Below are 27,026 nucleotides of genomic sequence, written 5' to 3'. Positions count from 1 at the left end.
GGACAATTAGTGATGAGTGAGTCAGTCAGTCAGTCAGTCAGTCAGTGAGTCAGTGAGGGCTTTGCCTTTTATTAATTAGTATAGATTATTAATCATTTAATTATTTTTATTAGTCAAACATAGCAACTTACAAAACCCAATTTATATTTAAACAAATTTAACTGTGCAGCTGCAGCAGCTGTGTCATGCTATTGTCAGAGTTCTTGATTTTGCTCATTTTTGCACACATTTGGTTTAATTATTTGTCTTTAAGGTGACTTCACCTGACTTCACTTCACACTCCTTTTTCATGCTTCTGGAACATCATTCTTGACACCGGCATCTCTCATTGTGTTATCACCCAAACCTTCTCTGAGATGGTGGCACGCTACACCTGATATCGTAGAATCGGGATGTTTAACTTGAAAAACAAACCTTCATTAGCATTAGACGCTAAACCAAAATGATTTAGTGGCTTTGTTCTTTTAACCATGTTTTTTGGTTAGATACTTTAGTTTTGGCGATCGGTCCATTCTCGCACTCGTCTCTTGTCTTCACTACTGCATTCGCTTGTCTCTCGGTCACTGTCTCACTTGCCCAATCTCTTAAGGACGTCGTTCCCTGGAGGAGTTCAAAATAGTTTTGACGTCTAAACAGGTCTGTGTGCTTTGTTTACTCTGATAGCTTTGTCCACACTTTCAATGTTCATCGTTATCCCTGCAGTTCCTTTGGTAGACGGTGGTCGCCACATAAGCCTTGTATTAGTGTGTTCATTTTCTGCACAGCTTCTATCAACACAACAACATATCTGAGGTCCTGTGGGTCTGCCGTGGACTGTAACCGAAACATGTCCTTCAACTCGGGCAACCAGAGCCAAATGTGGATTTCGGAATGCTGCACCACTAACCTCTGCAACACTCAACAAGGTTAGTGTCACGCCAACACTCCTTCATTTTCTTTGGCTGTGTAATGAGCAAAGCAGTCCTCGTAGCTGAAGTGTAAGAAGTTGAGAAGACTGAGAGTCCGGGAACAAAAGAGTCAAGGTGATGGCGGAGATGAGTCCTAATAAATGACTGTGTCTTCTTAGTTCAGGCCAACGTGTCCTCAAGTCTCAACGGACTGGTGTGTTGTGGAGGAACGGATGCAGTGTGCAACAAAATGGTGGAGTGTACTGGGGACCAGACCTTCTGCTTCACTTCAGGTGAGTACAAATGAAACACAGTCATGTTGGTTTTTTACTGAGATTCATTGGCTGTTAGCCCACCTCTCCCTTCTCGACTTTTTCTCGTTTTCATGTGGCAGTCAGCTGCTCAAACTCGTCAGCTTTTCTTTTTACATCCAGTTGACACTTTGGGGGTGGGCTGTTTTTTTTTTTACTTCATTGTGAAATAAAGCTGCTTTTATATCTTAACAATTAGACAGCTGATTTTTGGTGTATTTGGAGTTTGTTCTTTTGATAAACTGTCCATCACACGTCTGCACATACTTCTGAAATGAAATGTCACCTTACACGTATAAACATAGCGAGGGAAGGATGTCTTATTGTGAGCAGAAAATGCCCAAATGCAATGGCACCTGCCACACCTGGCACATTAGGGAGATGCAAAGACAAGCAAAGTGGCCAAGAGAATCACTGTGGGTTTGGATGAGGCTGAGTAAGGTCACTGGAACGTGTGGAGAATCGTCACAGCTCCAAAGTGTCATCCACGGTTGAGTGTCTTTGTTAAGTCAAATTCTCTGAAGGCTTTTCTAAACTGATAAGGTGAAGCTTTATTAGAAAATGTTACCAAGCGAAAGAATTCTCCTGAAAAGCAAATAACTGGTCGTCTCTTTTTTTAGGTGCTGCCCTCTCTGGATGTGTCACGGCTGATCTTTGCTCATTGCCAGGCTATTTGTGCTGCCAAGGAAATCTGTGCAACACTCCTGCAAACTACAGCGGTGAGCCACAATTGAAATGAGTCCGATCAGTAGGTTCAGTACAGAAGAGTAACCTGAGACTGCTGAACTAACATAAGAGAACATCACCAGGCCATTAGGTCACCAGAGAGAGTTTTAGAAAATCAATTTAGACGTAAGATGTATTCTCACGCTTTCTGAAAATGGCGAGGAAGTCTTTCTGTTGTACTCATAGTAAGGCCAACAGTCCAGCTGCCATATGCCTGACCTGTTACCGTCTGGTGACATCTCTGTAAATGTACAAATCAGCTAAAGTCTTGTAGTGTTTGCCTGCAGGTCTATTTGAAGCCCACCTTTGACTGGTGTGGGGAGCATCTACTTAACTACAGCAGATTTCCAGATGACAGTTCTCAGACGTTATCTAATGGCAAATGTAAACGCTAAGGGACTCAGCCTAACGCTGCACCTTTTCTCATTTGTAGAGTTGGCCTTCTGCTATCATTGTTACTCCAATTCATCCTGGCAAACCTGTGAAAGCAGTGCCTTGTGGTGTGGGTCCCCAAGCTCAAAATGTGCCACGGGTCTGGAGGTGCAAACCTTGGGTGAGTATGGATGATTTGCTTCTTGTTCTCCCACATCAAAAGTTCAGTCCGATTCCTTCTTGGATTCAGTCGCCCGCCTGCTCTTTATGTCAACCATCAACCAATCAACTGGTTAGTTAGCACTCATGTGTAGTCAGTGGCGTATGAACTAATAACGTACTGAAATACCTCGAATTGAGTGTATGGACAGTGGCGTACTCACAGACAATGGAGGGCATTTAAGACTGGAGTCAGGGAGCTCATTGCCACGCAAATGGCCCCAGGACTCTGAAACCAGCTATCGAGGCAGGGAGTAGACTTGGAAGTGGTAACAACTTTAGGGACATCGGGACAACAAGGCTGTTAGTTAGCACAAAGAACTCAAATGGGTGACTGCCATCCTGTCACATGTCATTGTCATTTACCATATGGCGCCAAACAAGGATGAGAGTCCAGGGAAAGCACAGGAATCTACTCATAAATCCCCAGCTCGCTATCGATAGCTCGCCATTTCTAATATAAGAATGACAATGAGGTCCAATGCACTATAGACACGTCTTCAAAGCAGGGCTGTGTGCAGGCCTTGGACCTCCTCTGGCTCGGGATGGCTCCGTTACCTTGCGGTCCTGGATGGCTGGTTTGCCCACACACACGGGTGGAGTGGCCCCTTCACAGGTCTGCCCAGCTCACCCTGACTTGTTGCCCCAGTTGCCTGCATGACAGAACCTGCCTGGACGTTTTTTTTTTTTTGCTGGGTCTCCTTTTCTGTCCACTTTTGATGGTGTTGTGAATGGACGCCCAGCAGAGTTGCTGCTCCTTGTGCTCGGGCAGCATACAGCAGTCATTGCCACTTCTGTTAAATGAATTTCATGCCCCCCCCCCCCCCAATCCACTGATATCGTATAAAGCGGACACTTTTTTGCTCAAGCTGTGCTGTCATCAGTTGTGACTAACCGGTGTGCCTAAGGGAAGTGACCACTCAGTGCTGATGACCACCCAACCCAATGTTAGCCTCGCCAACCTCATGGTGTCATTGGCGCATTCAATTTTAGAGAGTTTAGACATGACAGGCTGGCGGTTTTTAAATGAACCCTAAGCCTAACCCTCACATTTGATGTTTCCAATGTTCTCAGGTTTCACCTCATCCTACGCTTATCAACGCTTCTGTGCACCCCAGGACAGCTGCAATGTGAGCTTCTCAATCAACTCAGGTAACGAGACGAAGACGACAATAACGCAGTGCTGTGAATCAAGTCTGTGCAACACAGAAACAGGTGAGGACACACGACCTGACCGACCCGAGCCGAGCCGACCGACAGGCCGACCAACCATCTAATACTCCGCAGTTTGATTTGCTTCTATAGAGGACTTTTAATGGAGGTGTTTTAACATTTGTAACTTTGAGGAAGTGAAACAAACTGACAAAGTGTATTTGTGGCCAGCTTTTCAACCCCTGTAACTGACAGACCCTTAAGGGTCCGCTCATCATCTTCTTTCATTTCATGTCCTTGTTTAGCCACTAACACAATCTGCAGTGTTAAAAGAAATCTACAGGACACTAGATAATCACAAGTTCATCTTTTGGTTTTTATCTAACAAATGAATCGTTTCCATGTCAAGTACAGTTTGTCTTTGTTCTGTTATTTTGTAGTTGGCCTCTCGAGTGACCCCAATGGTTTGGTGTGCTGCGCAGGAGCAGATGGAAGTTGCCAGAACACGGTCAACTGTACGGGACTCCAAGACCAGTGCTTCACTGCAGGTGGACTTCATAATGGCACAGTACTAAGAACTGCTTTCCCTTTAGCTCCAGAGATCAGGGTTCAAATCCGATCCCCAGACACTGACTGTGCACAGTCTGTGTGCCCCCCACACCCCGTTGTCCACCAGGATTTTCTACAGGTGCCCCAGTTTCTAGTGACATTCTAAAGCACACTAGTGTAACCCACTTGTGGACTGGCATCCTGTTCAGATTTGTTTGTGGCCGATGTTAGCCGTATCCAGCTGTTTTACTGCGAGTCATCTTGGTACTGAGGTTTACATCGTGGTAATGGCTGGTGTCCAGCAGCGAGCCTGAAATGTCTGGATTTCAAGGGGTCTCAGAGGCAGTCTCTAGTGGGCCTGAGCTAAATAGGAGCCCACCATGCTCCTGTGACCAGAGACTGTGAGTGGAGCGCCCCCTGGTGATGTCAGCTGAGCTCTCTCTCTTTCTCTCTCTCTCGCTCGGACCCCTCCTATACATCACGGCTCCACTACACTAGCCAGGCCACCGTCATGTCATGTCTAAGGGGCAGAGACGGCTAATCTGACACCATCAGGGTTTTGCTGCTGTGCTCCAGGAATGTCCTTCACCCTCAGCCAATCAGCTTTAAACTTAACCTCTGACATCCTAAAACAGAACAAGCAGGATAGCCATTTGTAGATCTCACTTAAACAAATACATGTGTGAGTCCTCTGAGTTTGGATGAGGATCATTTAAAATTCTTAAGGAAACTATTCTTTTTATTAAAACCTTGAAGTCATGCGCCCCCTTCTAATGTCAGACACTAACTTTAAAGCTGATTGGTTAATCGTGAACAACAGTTCTGGAGCAACACCTCTGATGTTCAAGGACCAAGAGAATCCTGACACTATCAGACTGACCTTTTAGAGATGGCCAGCTTTGCTGATGTGGGGCTACAACATTCCCCTCTTAAAGGGTCTCGTTTAAGTGGCCTGTGTGTTTGCTGTTTTTCTCACTCTAGACCAACGTGCAGACTCCAAACCGTTTGAAGCCTACCAGTGTTCCCAGTCCTCCTCCTCACATTTCCACCCACCTTTACAACCCAGAAACCCTAAGCTGACAGCCATTAGCTGGGAGGTCCCCTGGCCTCTTAGTGACAACACGTGCAGGTCTTGCTGCCCCAGCATTGTCTCTCTTGCCATGGCAGCTCATCTCACAGAGGTGCCCTCACATGTCTGCCTGTCAGCAAATGAACAAATCGTATGAGCTGAAGGTGAAGTGACGGACTGAGAGAAATGTCAGGGCTTCTTTTTCAACCAGTGAGTTGTCCAAACCTTGATGAGTGCTGTGTATGGTGAGCCCTGGGCATGACTGGGCCGATCCAGAGTTTAGTGCTCATTCCTTCTCTGTATCTGCAGCTCTTTTTCATTTAGTTAGCTAGTTAGCTCCATTCTTATGTGTGTAATCAAAACTACACTTAACACCAAAAAAATCTCCAAACCCCATACCTTCACGCCTGAGTGTGGTCTACTGAGATGACACGACTTTCCACCATGACGAAGGTGGGTGGGTAATGAACTCGTTCCCACTTTTCACAGAGCGTCATAGCAGACATGCCGGCAGGCCGGAGGGAGTTCTGAGGCCATGTTTTGGAGGTGAAGCCTTTTTTGAAATGACCAAGTTCTCCTTTGTGTGTTTTGTCGTTTCCCACAGGCGATGCTGGAGTTGACCTGAGAGGATGTGCATCTGGGAGCATCTGCTTGAATCCCACTAATGCCAGTCAAGCCTTACAAATGAATCTGAGTGCACAGATGGCCTGCTGTGTAGGAAACCTCTGCAACAGACCCAGTACGTCACGCTCGATTCATCATAAAGTTTATTTTCTGTAATGTCATCTGCTGAATGTCTCCTTGTGAAATGATATGAAAGGCAAGAATGACCAGCAGATGTCTGTAAAGTTCATATTGTGATTATCTTAAATAATTTCTATGGCGAGAAGCAAAAAGAAGGAGGCAGAGTTGTGAAACCTAAAAGTGAGAACTTAACAATAACCCTTACTGTGTGTGCAATTTAGTGTGGGACAGACAGTGGAAAGGAGTAAGTAGATCTACAGTAAGTACACTGGGGAAATCACACTTATGTCATGGAAGAACATACATGGGTGACATTGGAGTTGGGCTGTAGAGGACACACAGAGCCAGAACTCCGTCCATCATGTGCTTTCTGTCTAAAGCAGAGACAAAAATAAAGACATCTGGGCCACCTCGGGCAGTTGGGGGGCAGAGCCAGCATGGTGGAAGCAGTGTGGTGACCACAGATTTCAAGCTCTCCTCCAAGATAAATAGCAGAAAGTTTAGTTAAAGCAAAAGGAGAAATGAAGTAAATCTTAATAAAGTCTTATCATTCAACAGCAATTCAACAAAATGCCTGTGGTGGACTCGCAAAGCCTGTGACTCTCTCTTGTTATTTTCAGATGCCACCTTGGGCTGTAATTCCTGCTCTTCTCTGTATTCCTGGGAACAATGTCAAAGCTCGACAACCCCTTGTAACTTCCAGTCCTATACCTGCGCCTCCATTTGGTTTTCCAGTGGATACAGTACGTAGCTGCTCTTGACTGAGGTCTCGTTGTGTCTAAACTCATTTTAATGTTCGTCGGTCGTTGGACATTTTGACTCCTTTGATCTCCTTGTATTTTGATTTGGAATTTTTTTTTCGCTTCCAAACCTCCTCCTCTCATGTGATAAACACCTGCACTGTCCAATTGGATGTGTTTATTCAGTGGGTCAACAGGTAAACGGTTTAACATAAGGGCACTGGAAAGAATGTAATGGACCCCCCTTAATAATTCGCTACAGCATTGAATGCTGCTGTATGTCTGTAATGTGAGCCCCGGTCTTGTGCTCAGTGGTTGTGGGCTCAGAGTTTCCAGCATCTGTAAATATTTTTTACATTGGGTGGTCTCCCAGCATCTAGGACACCCAATCATCTTCCAGCTCAGCCCCCCGAGGGCTGCAGCCTTTTGCCCCTGCCACTTTCACAATTAGGAGCCGATTACTACTGCCCTCCAGGTTCAGTTTATACTGGGTCACAAAGACACCCAGAATGCTTTGTGAATGCCCATTCATAAAATGCCACTTATTCTATCATGTTTTTTCTTACAGATGGAAGTATCAGCACGTTCTTTTACAGGAATTGTGTAGTCGCAGACTTCTGCACCCCGAGTGTGAGCGTTAACTATGGACTTGGGAGTTACAGCAGGATTTCGCAGTGCTGCACCACCGACCTGTGCAACACACAACAAGGTGGGAATGGAGAATCCTCATGGAATACCTGGTCAGGGGCAGATCTACTCTCAGGGAATTCCGGGTGAATGCCCAGGGGTCCGTGATGGCAAGGGGACTTTTCATCAGGGCCTCCCCTCGACTTGAGGAAATGATTGAGTATCCACGAGTAAGGGGTGATGAGGCACTCAATAGTGAGAAATGCCACACTCCATCAAATGAACCGTTATTTGTGCACCGCATTTATGAGCTGCTCTCTGTTAAGGGGTCTGTGGGGGTCTTAGGTCCAGCCTTGCCTTGATGGAGTCTGCTCTGTGCTTTCTGCTTTGTCTGTGGCAGGTAGGGGGCTGCCCCAAATCCCAGACACTAGTTCTAGTCCAGCAGAGACTTGCATTTGGCCGTAGTGCCCTTTCCACAGGTTTAAAATACTCCTAACACCCTCCCAAGACACTCACCAGCAATTCTCGGCTCCATCCTCCTCCTCTTCCACTCCTGGCTAAGGCAGAGGAGCTTCTTGGGAGCACTTCCAGGTTAGGCTGATAGTGCAGGCATTTAGGAAGACATGTAGACCCCAACAGGGCTGTCCAATAGAACTTCAGCTCACATGCAGCCCTGCAAGTGTCCAAATGGAAGCTCCACCAGGGGGATGTTGTCACCCAGTGTACTGGAGAAACACTTGAGGGGGGTATTCTCCCATTATGCTCCTATTTTATTGGACTTCCAATCAGGAAGGGGAATATCAACCACCCAGTTCAACACCAACATAATCCATTAAATCTTGATGTGCAAGTTCAAAATGTTGAAGCAAAGGTGTTGGTAAAGACCCCTGATGTAGCTCTTGAGAGTCTCAGTCCTAATCCTTGGACATTGATGCCTCTTGTCTGTCGTGTCACCCTGTTGAATCATCAGATAGCATTGCACCGGTGACCTGCCTCGCTGTTTCATTACTGTGGTGTTTGCTTGCAGTGAACACTTCCAGTGATCCAAACGGACTAGTCTGCTGTACTGGGAACGACTGGAGCTGCCAAAAAACCATCAACTGCTCCGGCATTCAGGACCGCTGCTTCAATTCAGGTCAGGACATTTGTTGTTGAAACTTTTACTCAAGGACTTTCCATACAAAGGATTTACAGTATTAGTGACATATCCAGAAATGTAATTTATACAGCGTCTTTCTATATGTTGTGGTGCACCGGCAAGTCACATGATTCAGGTGAAAGAACTCTGGGGAGGTGGCAGAATGTGCCCATTGTGCTGTATTTGTAGACAGGTCAGAAGACCACTGGCACCCTTGGCAGGGAGCTCAACTGGATAGATAGTGGCCACTTACTGACCCTGAGGTCCCAAGTTCATGGCTAGCCTCCTCATGTGAGGACTGGGAGTCTGAGACACTCCCAGTTTGTGACCAAAGCCATGTCATGCATGTGGAGTCCATACTTTTGATGTGGTCACAACATCCTTATGAGTTCTGCTCGCTTGATGCTGCTGTTTTATGGGGTAGACGGTCGACTGGCATTGTGGGTACACTTTGATCTCACAAGCTTCAGGATCATTGATGACCCAAATCTGTGTGTAAATCTGAAAAAGAAGTTCAAATGACAAGCCTTGTCAGTCAGTGTCAGGCCATTACCACACGCAGTGACACATTCTGACAAAAGAATGAATAAGTGACGCTGTGCCCTTTGTGTGTTTCAGCTAATGGCCAGCAGGTCTTCAGCGGCTGCATATCCAGAAGTATCTGCGAGGACCCGGTCACCTCAGGCAACATTTTGCCCATTTCTCTTGGTTCCACCTTTTCCTGCTGTCAAGGCTTCCTCTGTAATCAAATCTGTGAGTAAATGCTGTGCTCGACCTCATGTGTTGGGCCGTGCCACTGCAAATGCCCAGGACACAATGTGCGGAAGGAGAAAGGAGAACACCATAACTATCCGGCTGACTGGAGTGGGTCGAAAGTCTGCAGCTTAGGTCAAGTGTGATTATTTCATGCCACACAAGGTCATTGAGCTCCAGTTGTGCTATACAATGGCTGACCCTGCCCTCTGACCCCAAATGGTATGCGAAAACTAACAAATTCCTAATACAAGAAATTGTATAATTTGAAAAAGAACATAAAATAATAAGAACAACAAATCTGGCAGCTATCATCATTGGTGATGAGTCAGACACCATGGGCAGGATGGTAAAGCTATGAGTGGTCTATACACAAAAATGAGCAAGTGTCTGTCATTAAGCAGGCTTCAGAGAGCAGAGGACCAGCATGACAGAGAAGACAGAGCGGTGACCCAGGGTACCAGCTCAGTATTTCTCAATGTGTACTCAATGGGCACAGACCCCTTGGCACAGTCTCGACTTGGACCTCCGTCTCTACAGGGATGTTGTGTGTCCTCATTTCATCTTGGTCCATTCAGATGAGTGACCATACAGCTCATCATGGCTTCCATAATCCTTTCACTTGTGAACCACATCAGAGTTTTGATACAACCACTTTGAGACTCTTTGGCTCTTTTATTTATTTGTGTGATTGTTTGTTTGTTTCCTAGCCTTTAACATTTCTGGACTCCCGAATAGCCTGGTTTGCTGCACAGGGACGGACCAGACATGCCAGAACACAGTGAACTGCACCGGCATCCAAGACCGCTGCTTCACATCAGGTAAGGTCGCAAGAAGATGTTAATAAAATGCGTTCGGAACTGAGCTTCCTCATGGTGTGCTCTTGAGGGAAATGCCAGTGAGATGGCAAGGCATCTACCTGAATACACTAGTGAAAAAGAGTGAAAATGGCCTCTGCTAAAAGGCATCTGCCATTCTTATTGATTTGCCGTTTTTCTTCCATAGTGAATGAGTCCATCGTGTCCAGGGGATGCACTTTACAAAGCGCTTGTGGCACAGCCCTCGGCCCACTCACGTCATGTTGTCAAGGAAGCCTCTGCAATCAGCCGAGTGAGTACAGCGAAAACGCACCAATCACCTCATTGGTGAGTTTTTAGTCACATGGGCCCGGCCATCACTTCAGTCACCATAAGGCTGAATCAGGTCTCCACTGTTCTGAATGTTTCTTATATTCGGCACAAACTCTACAACTGTGAGAAATGGCTGCCCTGTGGAAGCCCCACTCTGCACATTCCTATCCGTATTCCATGTCTTTGCTTCTTCACCCCCAGGTCACACCTTCATGTAATGTTAGCAAACTGAGAAGTGGGACAGAAAAGGTCAAACTGGGAAATCAAAAAACACAATGGCAGAGACAAGACATGAGACAAACGTCGCAGCTGAAAACACATTAGCAAAAAGGTCCAGGGCCCAAGAACAAACGTTTTAAACAAAAAGACGTTAGACAACAAGTTGGAATCTGCAATTCGACTGAAGAAGTGCACCTTCAATTGACCTTTTAACCTGTCGCATCTGCAGGTCACGACCTCTGAGGACACAGTTCTGACAACCTGTGACTCTGTCCTACCAATGGGTGACTAAAATAGTGGCAATCTTTAAAATACAATACACACCAAGAAATGAAACAACTAATAAAGTAAATGATGAAATAATAAATACATGTAAGAAGTCAATTCTTGGACTTTAAGAAGAACCCAAACAAGTGGAAGATCATACAAGATGATTGAAATGAACATATAAGAAATATTAACAGAAACTCAATCGTAGCAGTCAATTGTGAGGACAGTCTTTGTGATTGTAACCCTAAAGATGCATCAGAGATAGAAGTGAATGCCAAAGCTCCTCTGAGCACTCGAACCGTCATCTGCAGGAATTGGCAAACGGGAAACGCTGGTTGTTAGATCATGGTGAGGGGCAGCTTACATGTAGTGAGTTTTCGTGTGGCGAGATCACCGTAATCTGCATGTAATGTGTTCTTATGTGCGTCTTCATGTGGAAAATATGCAGCATTTGATATTTTTAAGAATGCACTGCACCCCTGTGGCCCTGTGAACGAGGGGCAGAAGCAGAAGTAATGTGACTGCCATGCAGTGGATTATCTGCGTTACGCAATGGTGGAAAACAGCAAAGGAGTGTGGGGTTTTCAGGATTGGTGTTCCTTGTTTTGTTTTTTATCCAATCAAGCTCTTTCTAGTGAGCTTTGCATTTCACAAGGGCAAAACTGGCAGTGAAACAAATTTTAGTGCCAGTTTTGTAGAACGGTATGCGAATTGAAAGTTGCCATCACCACTCATAAATATCAGCAGTCTGTTTTCTCTTGTAAACTACAACTTTGAATGTCAGTACAGGGTTTGTTATGCTGGGGTGTCAACAGGAAATTAGGGAGGTCTTGGAGGGATCACCATGGAAAAAGGTCTGTCAGACTGCCATGTATTCATAGAAGGCAAATCATTAAGAAAGCAGTAAGAAAATGTCAGTTTGAAAATCCTAAAATTCAATCTGGGCCATTTAATGAAGCCCCAATATTTTCAGAATTATATATATATATAAATATATCTAAAATAATTACAGCAGTGTCTGGGTAACTGTGAGTAAAAGGGATTGGGACAGGCCATCATGAAAAACACACCAGAGTGGAGGAAACAGAGAAAAATGACGTGAATCCAATATGTGCTTTAGAAATGTCCGCTTAAATTCTGTTTTATAAATGACACGTCTAGATGAGAATGGGCAGCTTCTTTATATTCAGTTGACAGTCCACTGTACCTGAGAATGGGAAAGTGGCAGATCACCAACTAGTGTTCTTGCATCAGGTGCCACCATGTTTCCTTTAGGGGGCGATATAGCTCCCTAGTTGGAATAAGTTCTTTTGAAATTGCAGCGTTTTAAGTAACCGAAAAATATATAGATATGATATAAAAGGCGATATCCCCCCATAGTGATACGGCGGTAAAAATCACATAAGAGAAAATAATTAGCTTTCATTACTGACAATTTACGCGGCTTTACAGACGGGAAGCTTATGGCAAACTTTATCAAGGTGGGATCTTGATCTTTACAGTCTGCCGTCTTTTGTCGCCGCGCTGAAAGGATTTTCAGGACAGATGACATAATCTTCCATCCATCGGCTTCAAAGTGTTTGGCAGCAGTCCAAGCCTTTTATACTGGTTCCTCCACGTTGGCAAATAGTCCATTTCCAAACAAGGAAAGAAGATCCTGTGCTCACTTTCAACAGAAGACAAAATAGCATACACCTGACTTTAGGTTGACTACACATTCCTCAAGCTGTCTCCGTCCATCTTGTCTGATACTTGGCTAAGCACTTCTAAATGCTGAGGGCCCCTTTTGGCCTGGCCTGCACATGTGAATGGATTTATAAAATAATTTCTTGTACAGAGCACAGTGACATTCAACTTACATTCTTATTACACACCAGCACTAAGGATGGCCCTGACAAGATGTCTGCATGAACAAAGCTTTCTACAGCAGGAGGGTCTCGGCTCATGAAAGCGTTCCACTCCTGACAGCTTTAGTCACTCAATTTTGAACTGGAAAATGTCCACAGTCCCTTAGAAGGTCTTCAAATGCTGACCCAACACTGTGCTTTGTGGTTCTTTTTTGACACCCTTTGAGATGCCCATTGATTTCAGACCTGATATAAATTACAGACCACACTAACCTTTAGAGCTGATGAAAATTCACGAAAGTTACAGGTGCATTGAAACTGATCTAAACGGACCGGCCTGCTCAAAATGAGTAGCGGCTTTACACAAAAGTGACCTTTGGAACCTTTGGAAGTGTTATGGGTTGGGAGACCACAAATGAAATGGAAATTCCATTCCAAGTCAATGGTGGGTCAAAATTGACCCGAAGGACATGACACACATTTTCTGAAACCTGCATGAATTATTGGATGTCCACATTAGTTTACTGTTCATTAACTGGGAGAAATGTAGGAAAAGTCACAATTTTCTCCTGAAAAGGTGACATTTAGGGGGCTTTTACTGTTTTCAAATACAAAACTTGGTCCAATTTATGTTAATGGAAGTTTGGCCAAAATGCCTAATGCTTTATTATTTATTTCGCAGACTAAAATCTCAGACTTATTAATAAAACACCAGAGAAGCATTATTACTTTACTTTAAAATCACAAAGTGAAAAATAAAACTAAGGTTTGAATGAGGAGCATCTCGTCCTTATTGTAGTGACCTGGGATGAGAGTTGGAGGATTGGAATTGAAACTCGAGACAAAGCCGGTGGTAGTTGGTCCTTCTGCAGTTGAAACCACCATCTTCTTCTTCAGCCACAGCCACCGCAGTCTTCTGGGGATCCTTTTCCATCTGCCTCATTCACTGCCTACCCACTCACACACTGCTGGTACCATTCAGCCGAGGTCGATGGCAACAGCAACACCATCGGACTCACTCTCACTAACTCTGTAAGCCAATCTAATGCCGGAATCCAACCCAAGACTCCACCCATCCTACTATGTTACACAGTTTTTGATGAAACAGTCAGTTATGGAGTTGGATGGCTCTATAACTGACGACTGTGAGACACGCAACTTCTCTGATGATGGCGGCTGTGTTCTCAGAGCTGGCATGGCTGGGATACACAGTTAGGATGCTGGTAATTACAGTCAGCTGGACTTACCACTCAGCTAAATGGCAGCCGCAGACTTAGCGATGTACCAGTCACAGCTTACTTTCAGTAATGTGTGCACATGAAAGCACAAAACGATTGAAAACGGCAACGTCCTGCACCTCACTGCACCATACCTGAAAACTAGCGATGGCAGCCATGTATTCATGCACATCAAATCTAGCTTGCTTCTTTCGAAAACTGAAAATGGACATTACGAGAAACATTAAAGAAAGGTTAGCGGATGTTACAGTATGTGGTCATTTGTGTCTGTGGAACTGAAGCTGCCTGCGAGCCTCCTGCATTCTTCTAAGTACAGTCCTGGCAGAGCTGCTTTTCAATGTGAGTGGTAACAGTGATGGCTGCCCCCAGAGCTGAACCCACCTCAGTGCAGTGTAAGGCAGTGGGGCTAACCACAGTGCTCCCCCGACTCAGTCCAGGCCCTCAAGTGCCTGTGGTAATTGTTCTTGTCTCGTTCTTCCTGAAGGTGCGGCCTTACAGTGCAATCAATGCTCTTCGCCTTATTCATGGGGCTCCTGCAACGGCACCAGCCAAGTCTGCTCTTCCCAAGATTCCATGTGTGCTTCAGTTGTTCAGTCCACTTTTAACTGTGAGTAAACCACGCTTTCTGTCTCTTGACGTTTTCCTAAACTCATCTTCCCTTTCATATCAGACATCTTGTCTTCTTTATATTCCACATCACGGTTTGGGTGTTGGGTTTGGAATGTCAGCTCAATTGGCTCAGGTTGCACGTGGAGTGGCAACAAACTTTATGTGCACACTTCTATTTTTTTTATATGATGTCCTCTCGTCCTATCCCAATAATCTCATCTTTTGCTGTATCTCTTTTTGGAATTGCAGTCAATTCTTGTTATCTGCTGGGGTTACGTTCCTGAAAACAATCCACAGATATGGAAACTGCAGACACTTAAGCACTGAGCGCTTTGTTATTTGGTTTTGCTTATGATTTTCAATTCCAGAACTTTGTTCATCTCAGTTATATTACATGCTTTGATTTTTTAATTTAAAGCTTTTTTGCTCAGACTGTCACTTTTGCTTCTTTGGAATGAAAGGTTTTCTAATCTCTCCATTTAGGATTTTATAGGCTTTGGCCTTTTTGAGGGTGAAGGCCCCACACCTGCTTCTGAGTGTTAGAGCCCAGCCTAATTGAGGCTTTTGGGCTTACTGTTTAAAATTCATGCCTTTAAAAAGCTCTCTGGGCCCAAAATGATAACACAAAAACGTATTACATGTTGATGTGAATCCTGCATTTCATGCTATATCTCCTCTTTTTTTAATGCAGATTATTATTGGACAAACAGCTTCCAACGGTACTGTGCTGCCCCCTCGAACTGCGACATCAGCGTGGCTGTTAACTTTGACTTTTTCCGTAGCACTTGGATGTCAACGTGCTGCCTCTCTGGTTTGTGCAACAACAACAATGGTGAGCTTGAAGTGGACGCACACGTCCGAAGCGCGGATGACTCACTCGACTAACACGTGACATTAACGCCATTGGTGTTTGCTCTGCCGATGGCAGCAGAACTGCAGACTCCCACCACAGTATCTGTGTGAGCTGCAGAGCCTTCAGTGTCTCACATTTGAGTTTTTATTTTAAGTCCTACTTACATTGAAATCATTTTGTTTCAGTTATACCTTAAAGACTACACGTGAATTTGACTTTTAAAAGGATCGCACAGCTCTGAGGTCTCAAACTGACTGACAAGCTGTGCTGTACCTTTTAGTTTGGGATGAGCTCAAAGTTCAAGTGTCCACCTACCACATGACCCCACAATATGCCTCAAGTGTGCCTCACGGTGGCTGATGGCGGCTCTGTTCCCCCGCCTCATTTCACTGCCAACCAGCTACTGACATATCTGAGACAAGCCTGATAAAGTGCACAGGAGGGCCTGTGTTATTGGAGCTCTATGAAGTCGCCAATAATCAGAGTTTCTGTAACGATTGTTTTTTAAATCTTAGTTAACGTGTCCAACATTCCCAATGGACTTGTGTGCTGCGGTGGAACTGGTGGCTTCTGTCAGAATCTTGTGTATTGCGTGGATGATGAAGATCACTGCATCACATCAGGTATCTGGGATTTGCCACAGAGCAGTTGATTTATTTCATTTTTATTATTAGATAACTTTTTTACCTTGGCACTTGCTTTGCTATAATTGTTAAAATGAGAGACTGAGATTGACAAATGGTGATATTTGGAGAAATTAATAGCAGACTAACCCAGCAGGGTACATGAGAAAATATTTGATTATGTACAAAATGTGTAGCAAACCATCCATCCATCCATCTATCCATTCTCTTCCGCTTATCCGAGATCGGGTAATGGGGAGCAGCTTGTGCAGAGATACCCAGACTTCCCTCTACCCGGCCACTTCTTCTAGCTCTTCTGGGGGAATCCCAAGGCGTTCCAAGGCCAGCCGGGAGACATAGTCCCTCCAGCGTGTCCTGGGTCTTCCCAGGGGCCTCCTCCCGGTTAGACGTGCCTGGAACACCTCACCAGGGAGGCATCCATGAGGTATCCTGATCAGATGCCCGAGCCACCTCATCTGACTCCTCTCGATGCGGAGGAGCAGCGGCTCTACTCTGAGTTCCTCACCCTGTCTTTAAGGGAAAGCCCAGACACCCTGCAGAGGAAACTCATTTCAGCTGCTTGTATTCGCGGTCTCGTTCTTTTGGTTACTACCAAAAGAACTTTTGGGTAGGAGCGTAGATCGACCGGTAAATTGAGAGCTTTGCCTTATGGCTCAGCTCCTTTTTCACCACGACAGACCGATGCAGAGCCTGCATCACTGTGGACGCCGCACCGATCCGCCTGTTGATCTCACGCTCCATTCTTTCCTCATTTGTAAACAAGACCCCAAGATACTTGAACTCCTCCACTTGGGGCAGGATCTCGCTCCCAATCCTGAGATGGCACTCCACCCTTTTCCTGCTGAGGACCATGGTCTCGGATTTAGAGGTGCTGCGAACCGATCCAGTTAGAGCTGAAGATCACGGCCTGATGAAGCAAACAGGACAACGTCATCTGCAAAAAGCAGTGACCCAATCCTGAGCCCACCAAACCGGACCCCCTCAACACACTAGCTGTGCCTAGAAGTTCTGTCCATAAAACTAATGAACAGAATCGGTGACAAAGGGCAGCCCTGGCGGAGTCCAACTCTCACTGGATATGGGTTTGACTTACTGCTGGCAATGCAGACCAAGCTCTGACAGCCCTTATCAGGGGGTCCGGTACCCCATACTCCCAGGATTCCCAGAGGGACACGGTCGAACACCTTTTCCAAGTCCAGAAAACACATGTAGACTGGTTGGGCGAACTCGAGACGTTGTGTAGCAAACCAAAGAAGGAAAAAGTGATGAGGAAAGAAGAGAAACCCAGTGAGAGACATCAAGAAGGAGTGGTCCTGGGGCTCAGCCGGGTGCCCTTAGTGAACAGACGCCAAACCCGTCACTTACAGCTAACCGTGTGCTGATTCAGCGCGTCTCTGTACAAATGAATGTCACGATTCAACACATGAGGTTTGTACAAGAATTAGGGTTAGGCTTAGGCTGCAGCTCCTTGTCTACTAAAGAATTTGTATGAATGTGTGCTTGACAGGAATTCAAAGGACTAACTGCTTTTCTGAAACTTGTCCAGTTACAGGTTGGACTCAGTACATGGGATGTTCTTCAAGATGGGTCTGTGACAATCCCGCAAACGCAAGTGCCATTTTGAACTTCAACGTTGGCCTGCCCGTCAGCTGCTGCCAAGGGAACTTCTGTAACAAACCAAGTAAGCTGTGACAAATTTGTAAGAATTATAAAGCTTATTCAGAAATGAAAGGTCAAAACCACCAAAACACCTTGGCTACATTATTATATTCATTTGTTTAATTAAAGCTTTCCAAATCCAGAATAAAATGTTCAAAGATTTATAACACTAAATAAAAAACATTAAGAAACAAAATGGAATAAACTCCTGAAATCTAAAACAGAAGAAAGAACAAATTAAGAAATAAAAATGGTGAGTACCCAGAAATGCTGAAAAAGTCTGAAATACAAAAATTCCAAAAAACCAAAACTCAATAACCCAAAGACAAATCTGATGGTCAAACACCCAGAAAGACCAAAGTGAGTAACAGCAAACCTCGAGGAGAGAGAAGCAGCCACAGAGCTAAGTTTCAATCCAGCCAATGCCACAGCAAGGTGGCCAGGCAGGCAGCAATGTCTTCAATAGCCCACTGATGATGGCAGTCCAACTGACTGTGACACCTGGGAGGACAGAAACAAAACACAAAATAAAATGTATAAGAAAACTAGGACAAGGGAGCAAGGGACAATGACAGACAGAGTAAAATGAGAAAAGAGGTGAGGCACTGCAGCACCACAACAGTGAGATGAGCAGCCATAACACGATTAAAATGGCCATCGTATGACTGGTGCAGAGATTGAGAGTGGACTAGTAGATTGGCTAGTAAACAGAAAAGGGCCAAAGACTGGAGATCGGAAACATGACAGTCAAAGTCACAGTGAGAGACAAAAACTATGGTCCAAAATTTCAAGATCCTATAACAGAAGTTCTTTTTGAAAGTGTAACATGAAAAGGGGTTTCGAATCTGCAGCTTGGCTAAGGAAGTGACCTTTTATTTCGTTCTATCATCACCTGAAGGTCACGGCCTCCAAGGACACGCCCCTAGCCATGCATATAGTGGTGCTAACGACAGGAATCCAACATGGTGACAGTCATGAAAATACAAAATGGCAGCTGAAACAGTACAAAAATGTCTTACCTCTTAAAGTGACAGGAACTTCCAAAACTACATGTCAGATTCATATTCAGGAACCTCGAAAACTTCCAAAATGAGTTTTAGATCACAGGAATCCACAGAGAAAAACAAAAAACAGAAACCAAAACCCTAACAAGCCTCTTGTGTCCTGATTGTTGTGTGTGTTTCTGAAAGCTGGAATAGGAAATTCAACATACAGAAGATTAAACTGTGAAACTAAATTTCACCAACAATACAAGCAAAGGTGACATCTGATAATAAGCCAATGTGTCACATTTAATGTATACTGTAATAAAAAATAGGCAGTAGACAGAAAAAGGTTTTGGAGACGGCCACCATCTTTACAGAAAAATCAGCAAAAATAAAGAAAACACGTCTCTACAGATGTGGACTTCAAAGCCACACTAGCAGGTTGTAGGCTGGTCTTTAAATATGGCTCAACAGAGGAAGAGGTGGCGTCAGGGAGGCCGGAACAGGAACTGATGTGGCAGGATGATGGATTCTGGGTACCAGAGATCCGTCAACAGTGGGTGGACCGGTGGTGATGACATTGACAGGCAAGGTTTTCGGCTGGTCTGCAGAGGGACAAAAGGAGAAAGGATCAGACGACAGCACCAACCCACAGTCCGGCTGAGAATAACACCGTTTGAGCTAACGAACCGTCTCCCATACCCACGTGTGTGACAATACCTTACTGCACTGGAGCGTCCGTCAAACATTCACTGTTTTAATCCAAAGCGAGGGTCCTCACTTCACAATGCCACATCCCACTGTCCTGTGTTTTTGTAGTTTGTCATCCAGCCATTTTGAATTTTGTTGTTCCTCTGACATCAGTGCATAATGTTGTGTATTTATAGTGAGAGCTTTATACAGCATGTGCCCCCTAAAAAAAGTTAGGTTTTTAAAGATTTAAACTAACGACTAAGAGATACGTAAAGGCATTGATCATCAAATGAACAGCATGAAGGCCATCAGTCAGGTCGTGTTGGTCAGATAATGAGGCTCTTGTCCGCTTGCAATCAGAAGTTCACCATACTTTGCCCGCTTAACCTCTTAGTTACCTTCTTTGTGATCCCTGGTGCTAACAATAAGGCTTCTGCATTCTGAGTTGACATTTTTCATTTTCAGCCCTCTTTTGGTGAACACCAAGCTAATAATATCAGATAATTCTCCCAGATATCCTTCTGATTTCTTTGATGTTCTTAGTATGTGTTTGATGTACGCTACATGTGACCTTGAATTTGAAGGCCTGCTGTGCCGTATGTTTTTCGTTATGTTAGTCAACTGCTAAGTCAGTTTTACTCTTTTATTCTTTCCAAATATTTGATTTATTTCACGCAGTGCTGCCATAATTCACGGTGCTTCATGTCTTTCTTCCAGATAATAACACATTTATCTGCAGCAGCTGCTACTCTTATAACTCGTCATATGAGTGCCCAGGCAGTTTCACCGTCTGCAGTGCTCCGGGTTCTTGTGTGTCGTCTGTTTCGATCTCCACTCAGTGTAAGTTACTTCTGCTTTGTAACATTTGCTCTTTTCATTTCCGTTGTGATGTATAAAATTAGGAGCTTGCAGTCGCCAGTCATTTTTTTTTTTTTTTGTATGTACTGTAATGATAATCTGAGAAGTTCTGCTAGCCCAAATCTCATGGCCCCCTTGCAGGTAATTAGATGACACACACACACACCTGTGGAGGGCATGTTTGTCAATTTAAATGTGACCCAGGAGGTCCAGTTCCCTTCTACATCCCAATTCCATGTGTGTCTGTCACAGTCTAGCCAGGAGTAAGCTGGCACCCCATCCCAGGTTGCTTCTTGCCTTGTACTCCGTGTTACTTGGACAGGATTTGTCTCCCATGTAATAGAGAAAGTAAGTTCAGAATATAAAAAATGTTCTGTGAGGGCGAGTCTGTTGTTGGCGTAGAAATCAGACAGCTTTTGGTTTTGTCAGCTGCCAAGTTGAATGGCCACTTGGAGGACTGATTTGTGAAGATGCTGCTTCATTTCTTGTTTTGCTGATCACTTAACTCCATCTCCATCTCTTTTTCTCTCTCCAGACTATTATAACACTTTCACTCTTCAGAGGTCCTGCTCAGTGCCAACTCCGTACACCTGTAACACGAGTCTCTCCATCAACTATGGGCAAGGGAGTGTGACACAGATCTCAAAGTGCTGCAACTCGGATTTTTGCAACGCAGATAAAGGTCAGAACCCAATGCCATCCTAGTGCTTGGACCTTGACGTGACTGGCATTTAAAGCAGGGCTGTCCAACTCCAGTCCTGATGGGCCGGGGTGGCTGCAGGATTTCATTCTAACCCTATTCATAATCAGTGACCAGCTTTCACTGCTAATTAACGTCTTTCCCCTCATTTTCATAGCCCTGTTTTTAAGGATTCAGTCCTCTGAATTGATTCTTTTATTCATTTAATGGCAGCCAAAAAAAAAACTGATATGTGAAACAAGCCAGCAGATGACCAACTAAATTGGGGCTTCAAATTCCAACCAATTTCAACTAATTCTTGCTGTTAATTAAAGCCATTATTTAATTCCAACACTTATTGCTGCTCTCATTCTGCCACAGCAGACATTTACAAAATGGTTTGACTTTCTATTTTTCATAACAGCATCAAAATGTTTTGGTGACCTGAGCAGATCCGTCTTACTGAGGCCTTCACCTTTCTTCATTTTCAGATACTGTGGTGAGCTGGTCATGTGGCGGCTTGTTTTGTGTCTCATTATTGTTTGGCTGCTAATTAAGGAAAAAAGAAATAACTAATGGACGGTCAAAAGAAATTAATAAGCAGCAAAAACTGGTCACTAATTAAGAAAATGGTTAGAATGAATTCCACCAGCCACTGTGGCCCTCCAGGACTGGATTTGGACACCCCTGACTTAAAGTATTCAGGCAGAGGTTAACTAAGCAGGGAAGAGGGCAACCTCCCAAGGATCCTGGGGACCACCCAGCTAGTCGGCACACACCTCCAGCAAGGGCTGCTTTGTGGTAGATGGTGCTGAGAGGAATGGTCCCCCATATCGTTATATCAGTGAAAGGAGAACACAGGTCTGCATTGTTCTCCCAGCAGACTTATGGTCTGATGAGACAGATACTGAACTTGTGAGTAGGACTACGGGGGACCGATGGGAGACAAACCCCCTTTCTCCAGCTGAAGCTTCATTGAGGAACTTTGGCCATCCGGTGAAGTGACGTATCTGCTGGAGATAACACCTGCAATTAAATTAAATGATAGCAGGGAAGCAGACAAAGGAGTGGGGGAACTTACAAAAATACAAACCCCAGACAGAGTCTTTGTATGTCTGAACGCTGCCTGACCCATGGCTGCCACAAACTATCAAACTCATTCGCTTGTTTCTTGTTCTTCTTGCAGTGAACACAACGAACAACTTTAATGGGCTGGTGTGCTGCGTGGGGACAGATGGCATCTGCCAGAACACCGTGAGTTGTACTGGTGTGCAAGACCACTGCTTCACCTCAGGCAAGTGGGAGTGAAGGCTGACTCGTCTGTCATTTGCTTTCTTCTGTTCTCGCTCATTCGCAGTACAGCAAACTAAAAGGGTGGCAGGATATGTGAAGGTCACAACGGGATCATCCAATTAAAAGCCTCCATTGCGTCCTTCCATTAAAGCGAATGCACTCAGGGGCAGGATGAAGCAGTTGGTGCTCCTGTTCACTGATTCTGTCAGCGAGTCTGTTGTATTTCTTTGGGCACAAATGTTCTTGATTAACTGACAACTGGAAGTCACTGATGGACGCTTAACTTGTGGATTATTCATGTAATATTTGTGGGGTTTTTTTAAGGTCCCGGACCACTCAGATACACGGGATGTGCCTCAAGGAGCATCTGTGAAAACCCAAGTTACTTGAGCTCCCCCTTAGGTGTCAGCTCATTCTCGAACATCACCTGCTGTCAAGGGAGCCTCTGCAACAGGCCGAGTAAGTAGAATCGGGATGAGCAGATCTGGCTGAAGGGTCACCTCCTTCGGTTATTTGACCTGTCAGGCTAAACACGTCTCTTTGATTTGAGGGTTGTATGTGATTGTTATGGTGTTGTTTTAATTTGAACTTGTGGACTGTTGCTGAGTTTTTACTGCAGACACACTCAATGGGTCTCCTTCACCTGTGCCAGCCTTCGATGCTGCTTTCATGCTCCCTTGATTTGCAGTCTGCTTCAGGGGTTTAATCGATCTACATGGTTGTCAGGCACTTCAGACCCTTTGCTGAACTCCAATTTTTCGACTCTCAATGTTTCATTCAGGAGACAATTGCAGAGCGTCTGGCTTGATGGGTCATTCAGGCTCACAGTGTGACCTTTCCTGTATTACCCAGTGGCTGCCTTGAAGTTTCCTGACGTGTTTCTTTTTTCATTCTCATAAATATCTGGATAATTTAGCTTTGAACAAATGAAGATCCCCAACTCTGTTGATAATGAAGCTCCGCAGACGTCTCGTGTGGTCTCCCACTATCAGTCACTTGAGTGAATTCTTATTTGAGCTCAAAGCAGGGGACTCCTGATGATCAGCTTCAGTTAGATTTCTCAAATGCAGATCACTTGCCCCTTTGCTGTATCCTCATCATCATGTTGGTGTGAACGTTTCTCATCAGAGCTTCATCCCTATTGGTAATTAAAGCCCCCCATTCAACTCCTTAAACCTGAGGTAATATCTGAACTTTTCCAAAACTCAAGCCCCTCTTCTTAAATTAGGCTGAGTCCCTTATCATTCTTTTATTCATAATTTCTGGCCTGTTCTTCACGTTACGCCTTTCTAAATTTGTTTTCATCACATTTTTAAAATTATAATTTGAGCACTCTTTATTATTTTAGCAGTGACTGCATCATGATGGCATTATGTATTACACAGTGTGATGTCCAATGCCATTTAGTGACTTCTTTACATGGCTGCAGTCATGTTGTGTGCTGTCACTACACCTGCTGCCAGTCATGTAACATGTAGATGACAGATTGGTGTGAGTCTCCTTGTCACATATCACAGCGTCCTGGAGTTGGATCTGATAAAGTCGGACAAACAAACGTCATGCTGGAAGAGTCGGGGATCAGGGTGGGGTTGTCCAGTCTCAGTTACATTGTGCTGTTTGGCTTCTATGGACCACGTTGAAGAGCTGCGTTTCTGGCTTGGTGTCCCAGTTTTCTTTATTCTTGTCTGGTATTTGAACTTCTAGCCTGTCCTCTGAACACATCCTTGTCTTTTCCCTACACTTGCTGCCCATTGCCTGACACAAACCTAGAAAAAGTATTTAAAGGTTTGTTTAGTTACAGGCACACAATGGCAAAAACAAATGTCCTCTGTTATTGCCAGGGTCCAGGTGATGCATTCAGCAGCTATGCTGTTTTGTTAACACTAGAATTACCAGAGCCTACGAAAAAACTCGTAGATCTGGCCCACCTTAAATCCGTTCGCACCTTTCCTTCAGCATCTTTTGTCCTGTAAATGTGCTGATTAAGACCAGCAGCAAGCTGCCTGCTATTCCATCCCCTACCTCCGTACAAAAGTTCTCCCAGCTCATGCCTTGATTGATTATCTGGGAGTGAAGTGCTGGAGTTTTAGAGTGGAAATAATAGATCGTTATTTGGAACACACGCATTTCATCTGTGTTCCATTTCTACAGTAATCTGTGTAAGCACATTGTTAAAACTGAAATTTTTTTCATATTTTAGTAGTAAATGACAAAATGTTGGTATAAACTATATAATGTGTGAAGCCTGAAGTCCAAAGATCAAACAAACACTTTCACAAAAGGTTCAAGGACGATACAACAGCTTCCGTGGTGTAGCGGTAAGATTTGCTGACTTGTAATCAAGAGTCCCGGTTCGATCCAGTCTGCCTCCTGTATTTGTCATTTTCAGTAGTGAGCTGCTCTTATTGTTAATATCATACAGTACACACATACATTTGGTTTACGTCTGTAACAGACGGTGTACATTTATAGGACTTGTGAAAGTTATCGTTTTATTTTCACTTTTATTCTCTCAGTCGCGATCACGATACATACTACGGCCCCCCCACCCAGGGATCTGACGCTGTTAGTTTTTATTTGAAACTGGGAATAACTGGAGATGTGATGTGAGTGATGTTTTGAGGCAATGGAAGTGGACATTCTCTGATCTGGAGGGATAAAAGCTGACACACAGACGCTGGTGAATCGGCCTTCCTTCTTTGTATCTCACCGTCACTTGATGTTTTTTTTTTTATTCAGTTTTTATTGAGTGTTCCTGTTCACATAGAATTAGTATTCACCTTATGGTCAAAAAAACAAACAAAAACAGAGACATTGGTATATATGATACTTGGAATTATTCATTTTATGACCTGTATAGTACATTTCGGAAAACATTGTGGCACAGATGCAACATTATTCATATTATTCATATTCATTCGCATAACACCTTGCGCTTGTAATCAGTGACTGCGTGTTTCGCATGGGTTTTGTTTTTTCCCGATCTTGCCAGTCTCCACGTTGCTGTATGGTGCTGTGTCTTTTGTACTCCAGGACATGCAGAGGAATTAATAGTACAGAGAGGTCAGTTCCGCGCTATATGCAATCATCAAATTCAAATGTTAACAGTTCACACACACGCAAGGACCGTCCTTCCTACATTTACGACGTGTGTACCTGTTGCAATGCACACACTTCTCTCTGTGCTGAATAAGCACTAAAGGTCACATGGAAGGTCCATCAAACTGAAATAAGGAGGAAGTGTACAGTACAAATGATCTCACAAGCCGTGACCTCTGACCAGATTACCATAGCGAAGCCATAACGACTGTACAACAAAATGGTGGCACCCATAAAAAGCAAAACAACATCAGAGAAGAGACAGAGAGAGAAGTTAGGAGCACACGCTGATACAGCACATTACCTTAAGGAATTTCATCACTCTCAAAATGAAAGTAAAACAGAAAAGTGACATCAGAAATGGAATGAGCATCCTACAAATGCATAACACTTAACTAATCATTGAGAAATGTGCCTTCACACTCCGGAGCACAAATTATAGAAAGAAGGCAATCACACCTTCACTGACACAGTAAATGGGACCCTGGTGACTTAGTCAGATCTTCTGGATGATACATTTAGGTGCACTTTGGGCAGTTCAGCACTGACTCGGACCAGCGGCCCACCTTCTTCATTTATCTAAGCAAGGCATTTCCGGTCCATCTCACTTTAGGTCCTGCACTTCTTCTTAATAAGGTATGGTGAACTCCTCAGTCTCTCCGTTTACACATCAGCAAGGCTTGTGACCTAACTCGTCTTACAGAACACATTGGCGTGTCTGCTCTACTTGTCTGAGCTTCTCAACAAACCTTGGGTTATCCCCACTGAAATGTGCTTCTCTGAATCCCTTCTGCAATTTCAAAAGGCAATGCATACCATGAGATGAAAATCAGCCCCAGTCGGAAAAGTCCTGAACCCCTTCTGTCACAACTTCAATGTAAAAGAGTTCTCCCTTAAATGAACACTAAACTCCAGCTTTCACAGCTCATGTCAGTGTTTACAAAATGTCAAGAAACGGTTAGGGCTGCACTGGCAAAAGGATGCATGAAAACATAAGGTCTGGATTAGAACCAAGAGATGAGACTGAAACAATATCAGCGTCAAAAACCTGGGATCCTACCTCAATCAAATGACACCATCAAAGTATTAATTAAAACCCAAGATAGAAATATTTGCCTTACACCTTAAATCAGAAGTCCTACCACTAAGACCCCAAACTCTGTTTGAGTTTCTATGTACAGTCATCTACAGTATGCAGAGGAGCACATGGCACCAAAACTGGGGTAGAGATGACATCACTCATTGGTAACCACAAGTCTAGCAGCACATTGATAAAAGCAGCAACTGTGACCAGACATGACGACTCATGGAAAACCAAAAAAAAAAAACAAGAAAATTTAACACATCCAAAGATAACGGGAAACAACAAAATACAAGTGAAATTCGGAAAAAGCAACGTTGAAAATCTTGCAGAAACAATACAAAGCCTTAAGGAAAAATGACAAAGATGAGGAGAATCATAAGACTGGCAAGACGTTTATATGGAAAGGGCAGACTGAGCGTGTTAATTGATTTGTGGGGATGTAGACGATCAAATGAAAGAATGAAGAAGACTTGCCTGTTAGTGGCCGCCCAAGTGTGTCTCGTTTTCTTAGTATCTTAAATATTTTAATGAATGTTGGTCTATTTTATCTCTTAGTGGTAAAGTGATAAAATTAAATA

General features: G+C 44.2%; 1 protein-coding gene and 2 long non-coding RNA genes across 4 annotated transcripts in view; all 3 read left to right on the top strand.

Annotated features, from left to right (window-relative positions):
• The window catches only part of LOC114647426 (prestalk protein-like), an 87,874-nt gene that overhangs the window by 41,868 nt on the left and 18,980 nt on the right, over positions 1–27,026 (top strand). For both annotated transcript variants that reach the window (XM_051922413.1, XM_051922412.1), the window contains exons 21-27: positions 765–905; positions 1,067–1,180; positions 1,819–1,917; positions 2,358–2,477; positions 3,590–3,730; positions 4,108–4,215; positions 5,890–6,024. In XM_051922413.1, the coding sequence (XP_051778373.1) occupies positions 765–905; positions 1,067–1,180; positions 1,819–1,917; positions 2,358–2,477; positions 3,590–3,730; positions 4,108–4,215; positions 5,890–6,024 (858 nt within the window). The remainder of the gene's footprint in view (positions 1–764; positions 906–1,066; positions 1,181–1,818; positions 1,918–2,357; positions 2,478–3,589; positions 3,731–4,107; positions 4,216–5,889; positions 6,025–27,026) is intronic.
• On the top strand, positions 15,287–17,778 carry LOC127526573 (uncharacterized). Its single transcript, XR_007934067.1, has 3 exons — positions 15,287–15,432; positions 15,969–16,076; positions 17,644–17,778. It is a non-coding gene; the product is annotated as an uncharacterized LOC127526573 (long non-coding RNA).
• LOC127526574 (uncharacterized) lies at positions 20,155–22,355 on the top strand. Its single transcript, XR_007934068.1, has 3 exons — positions 20,155–20,275; positions 20,829–20,975; positions 22,159–22,355. It is a non-coding gene; the product is annotated as an uncharacterized LOC127526574 (long non-coding RNA).

The sequence above is a fragment of the Erpetoichthys calabaricus genome, chromosome 2 (genome assembly GCF_900747795.2).
Source record: "Erpetoichthys calabaricus chromosome 2, fErpCal1.3, whole genome shotgun sequence".
NCBI classification, from domain to species: domain Eukaryota; kingdom Metazoa; phylum Chordata; class Cladistia; order Polypteriformes; family Polypteridae; genus Erpetoichthys; species Erpetoichthys calabaricus.
The sequence above is the reverse complement of the archived record's forward strand: the minus strand, read 5'-3'. Positions and strand labels throughout refer to the sequence as shown.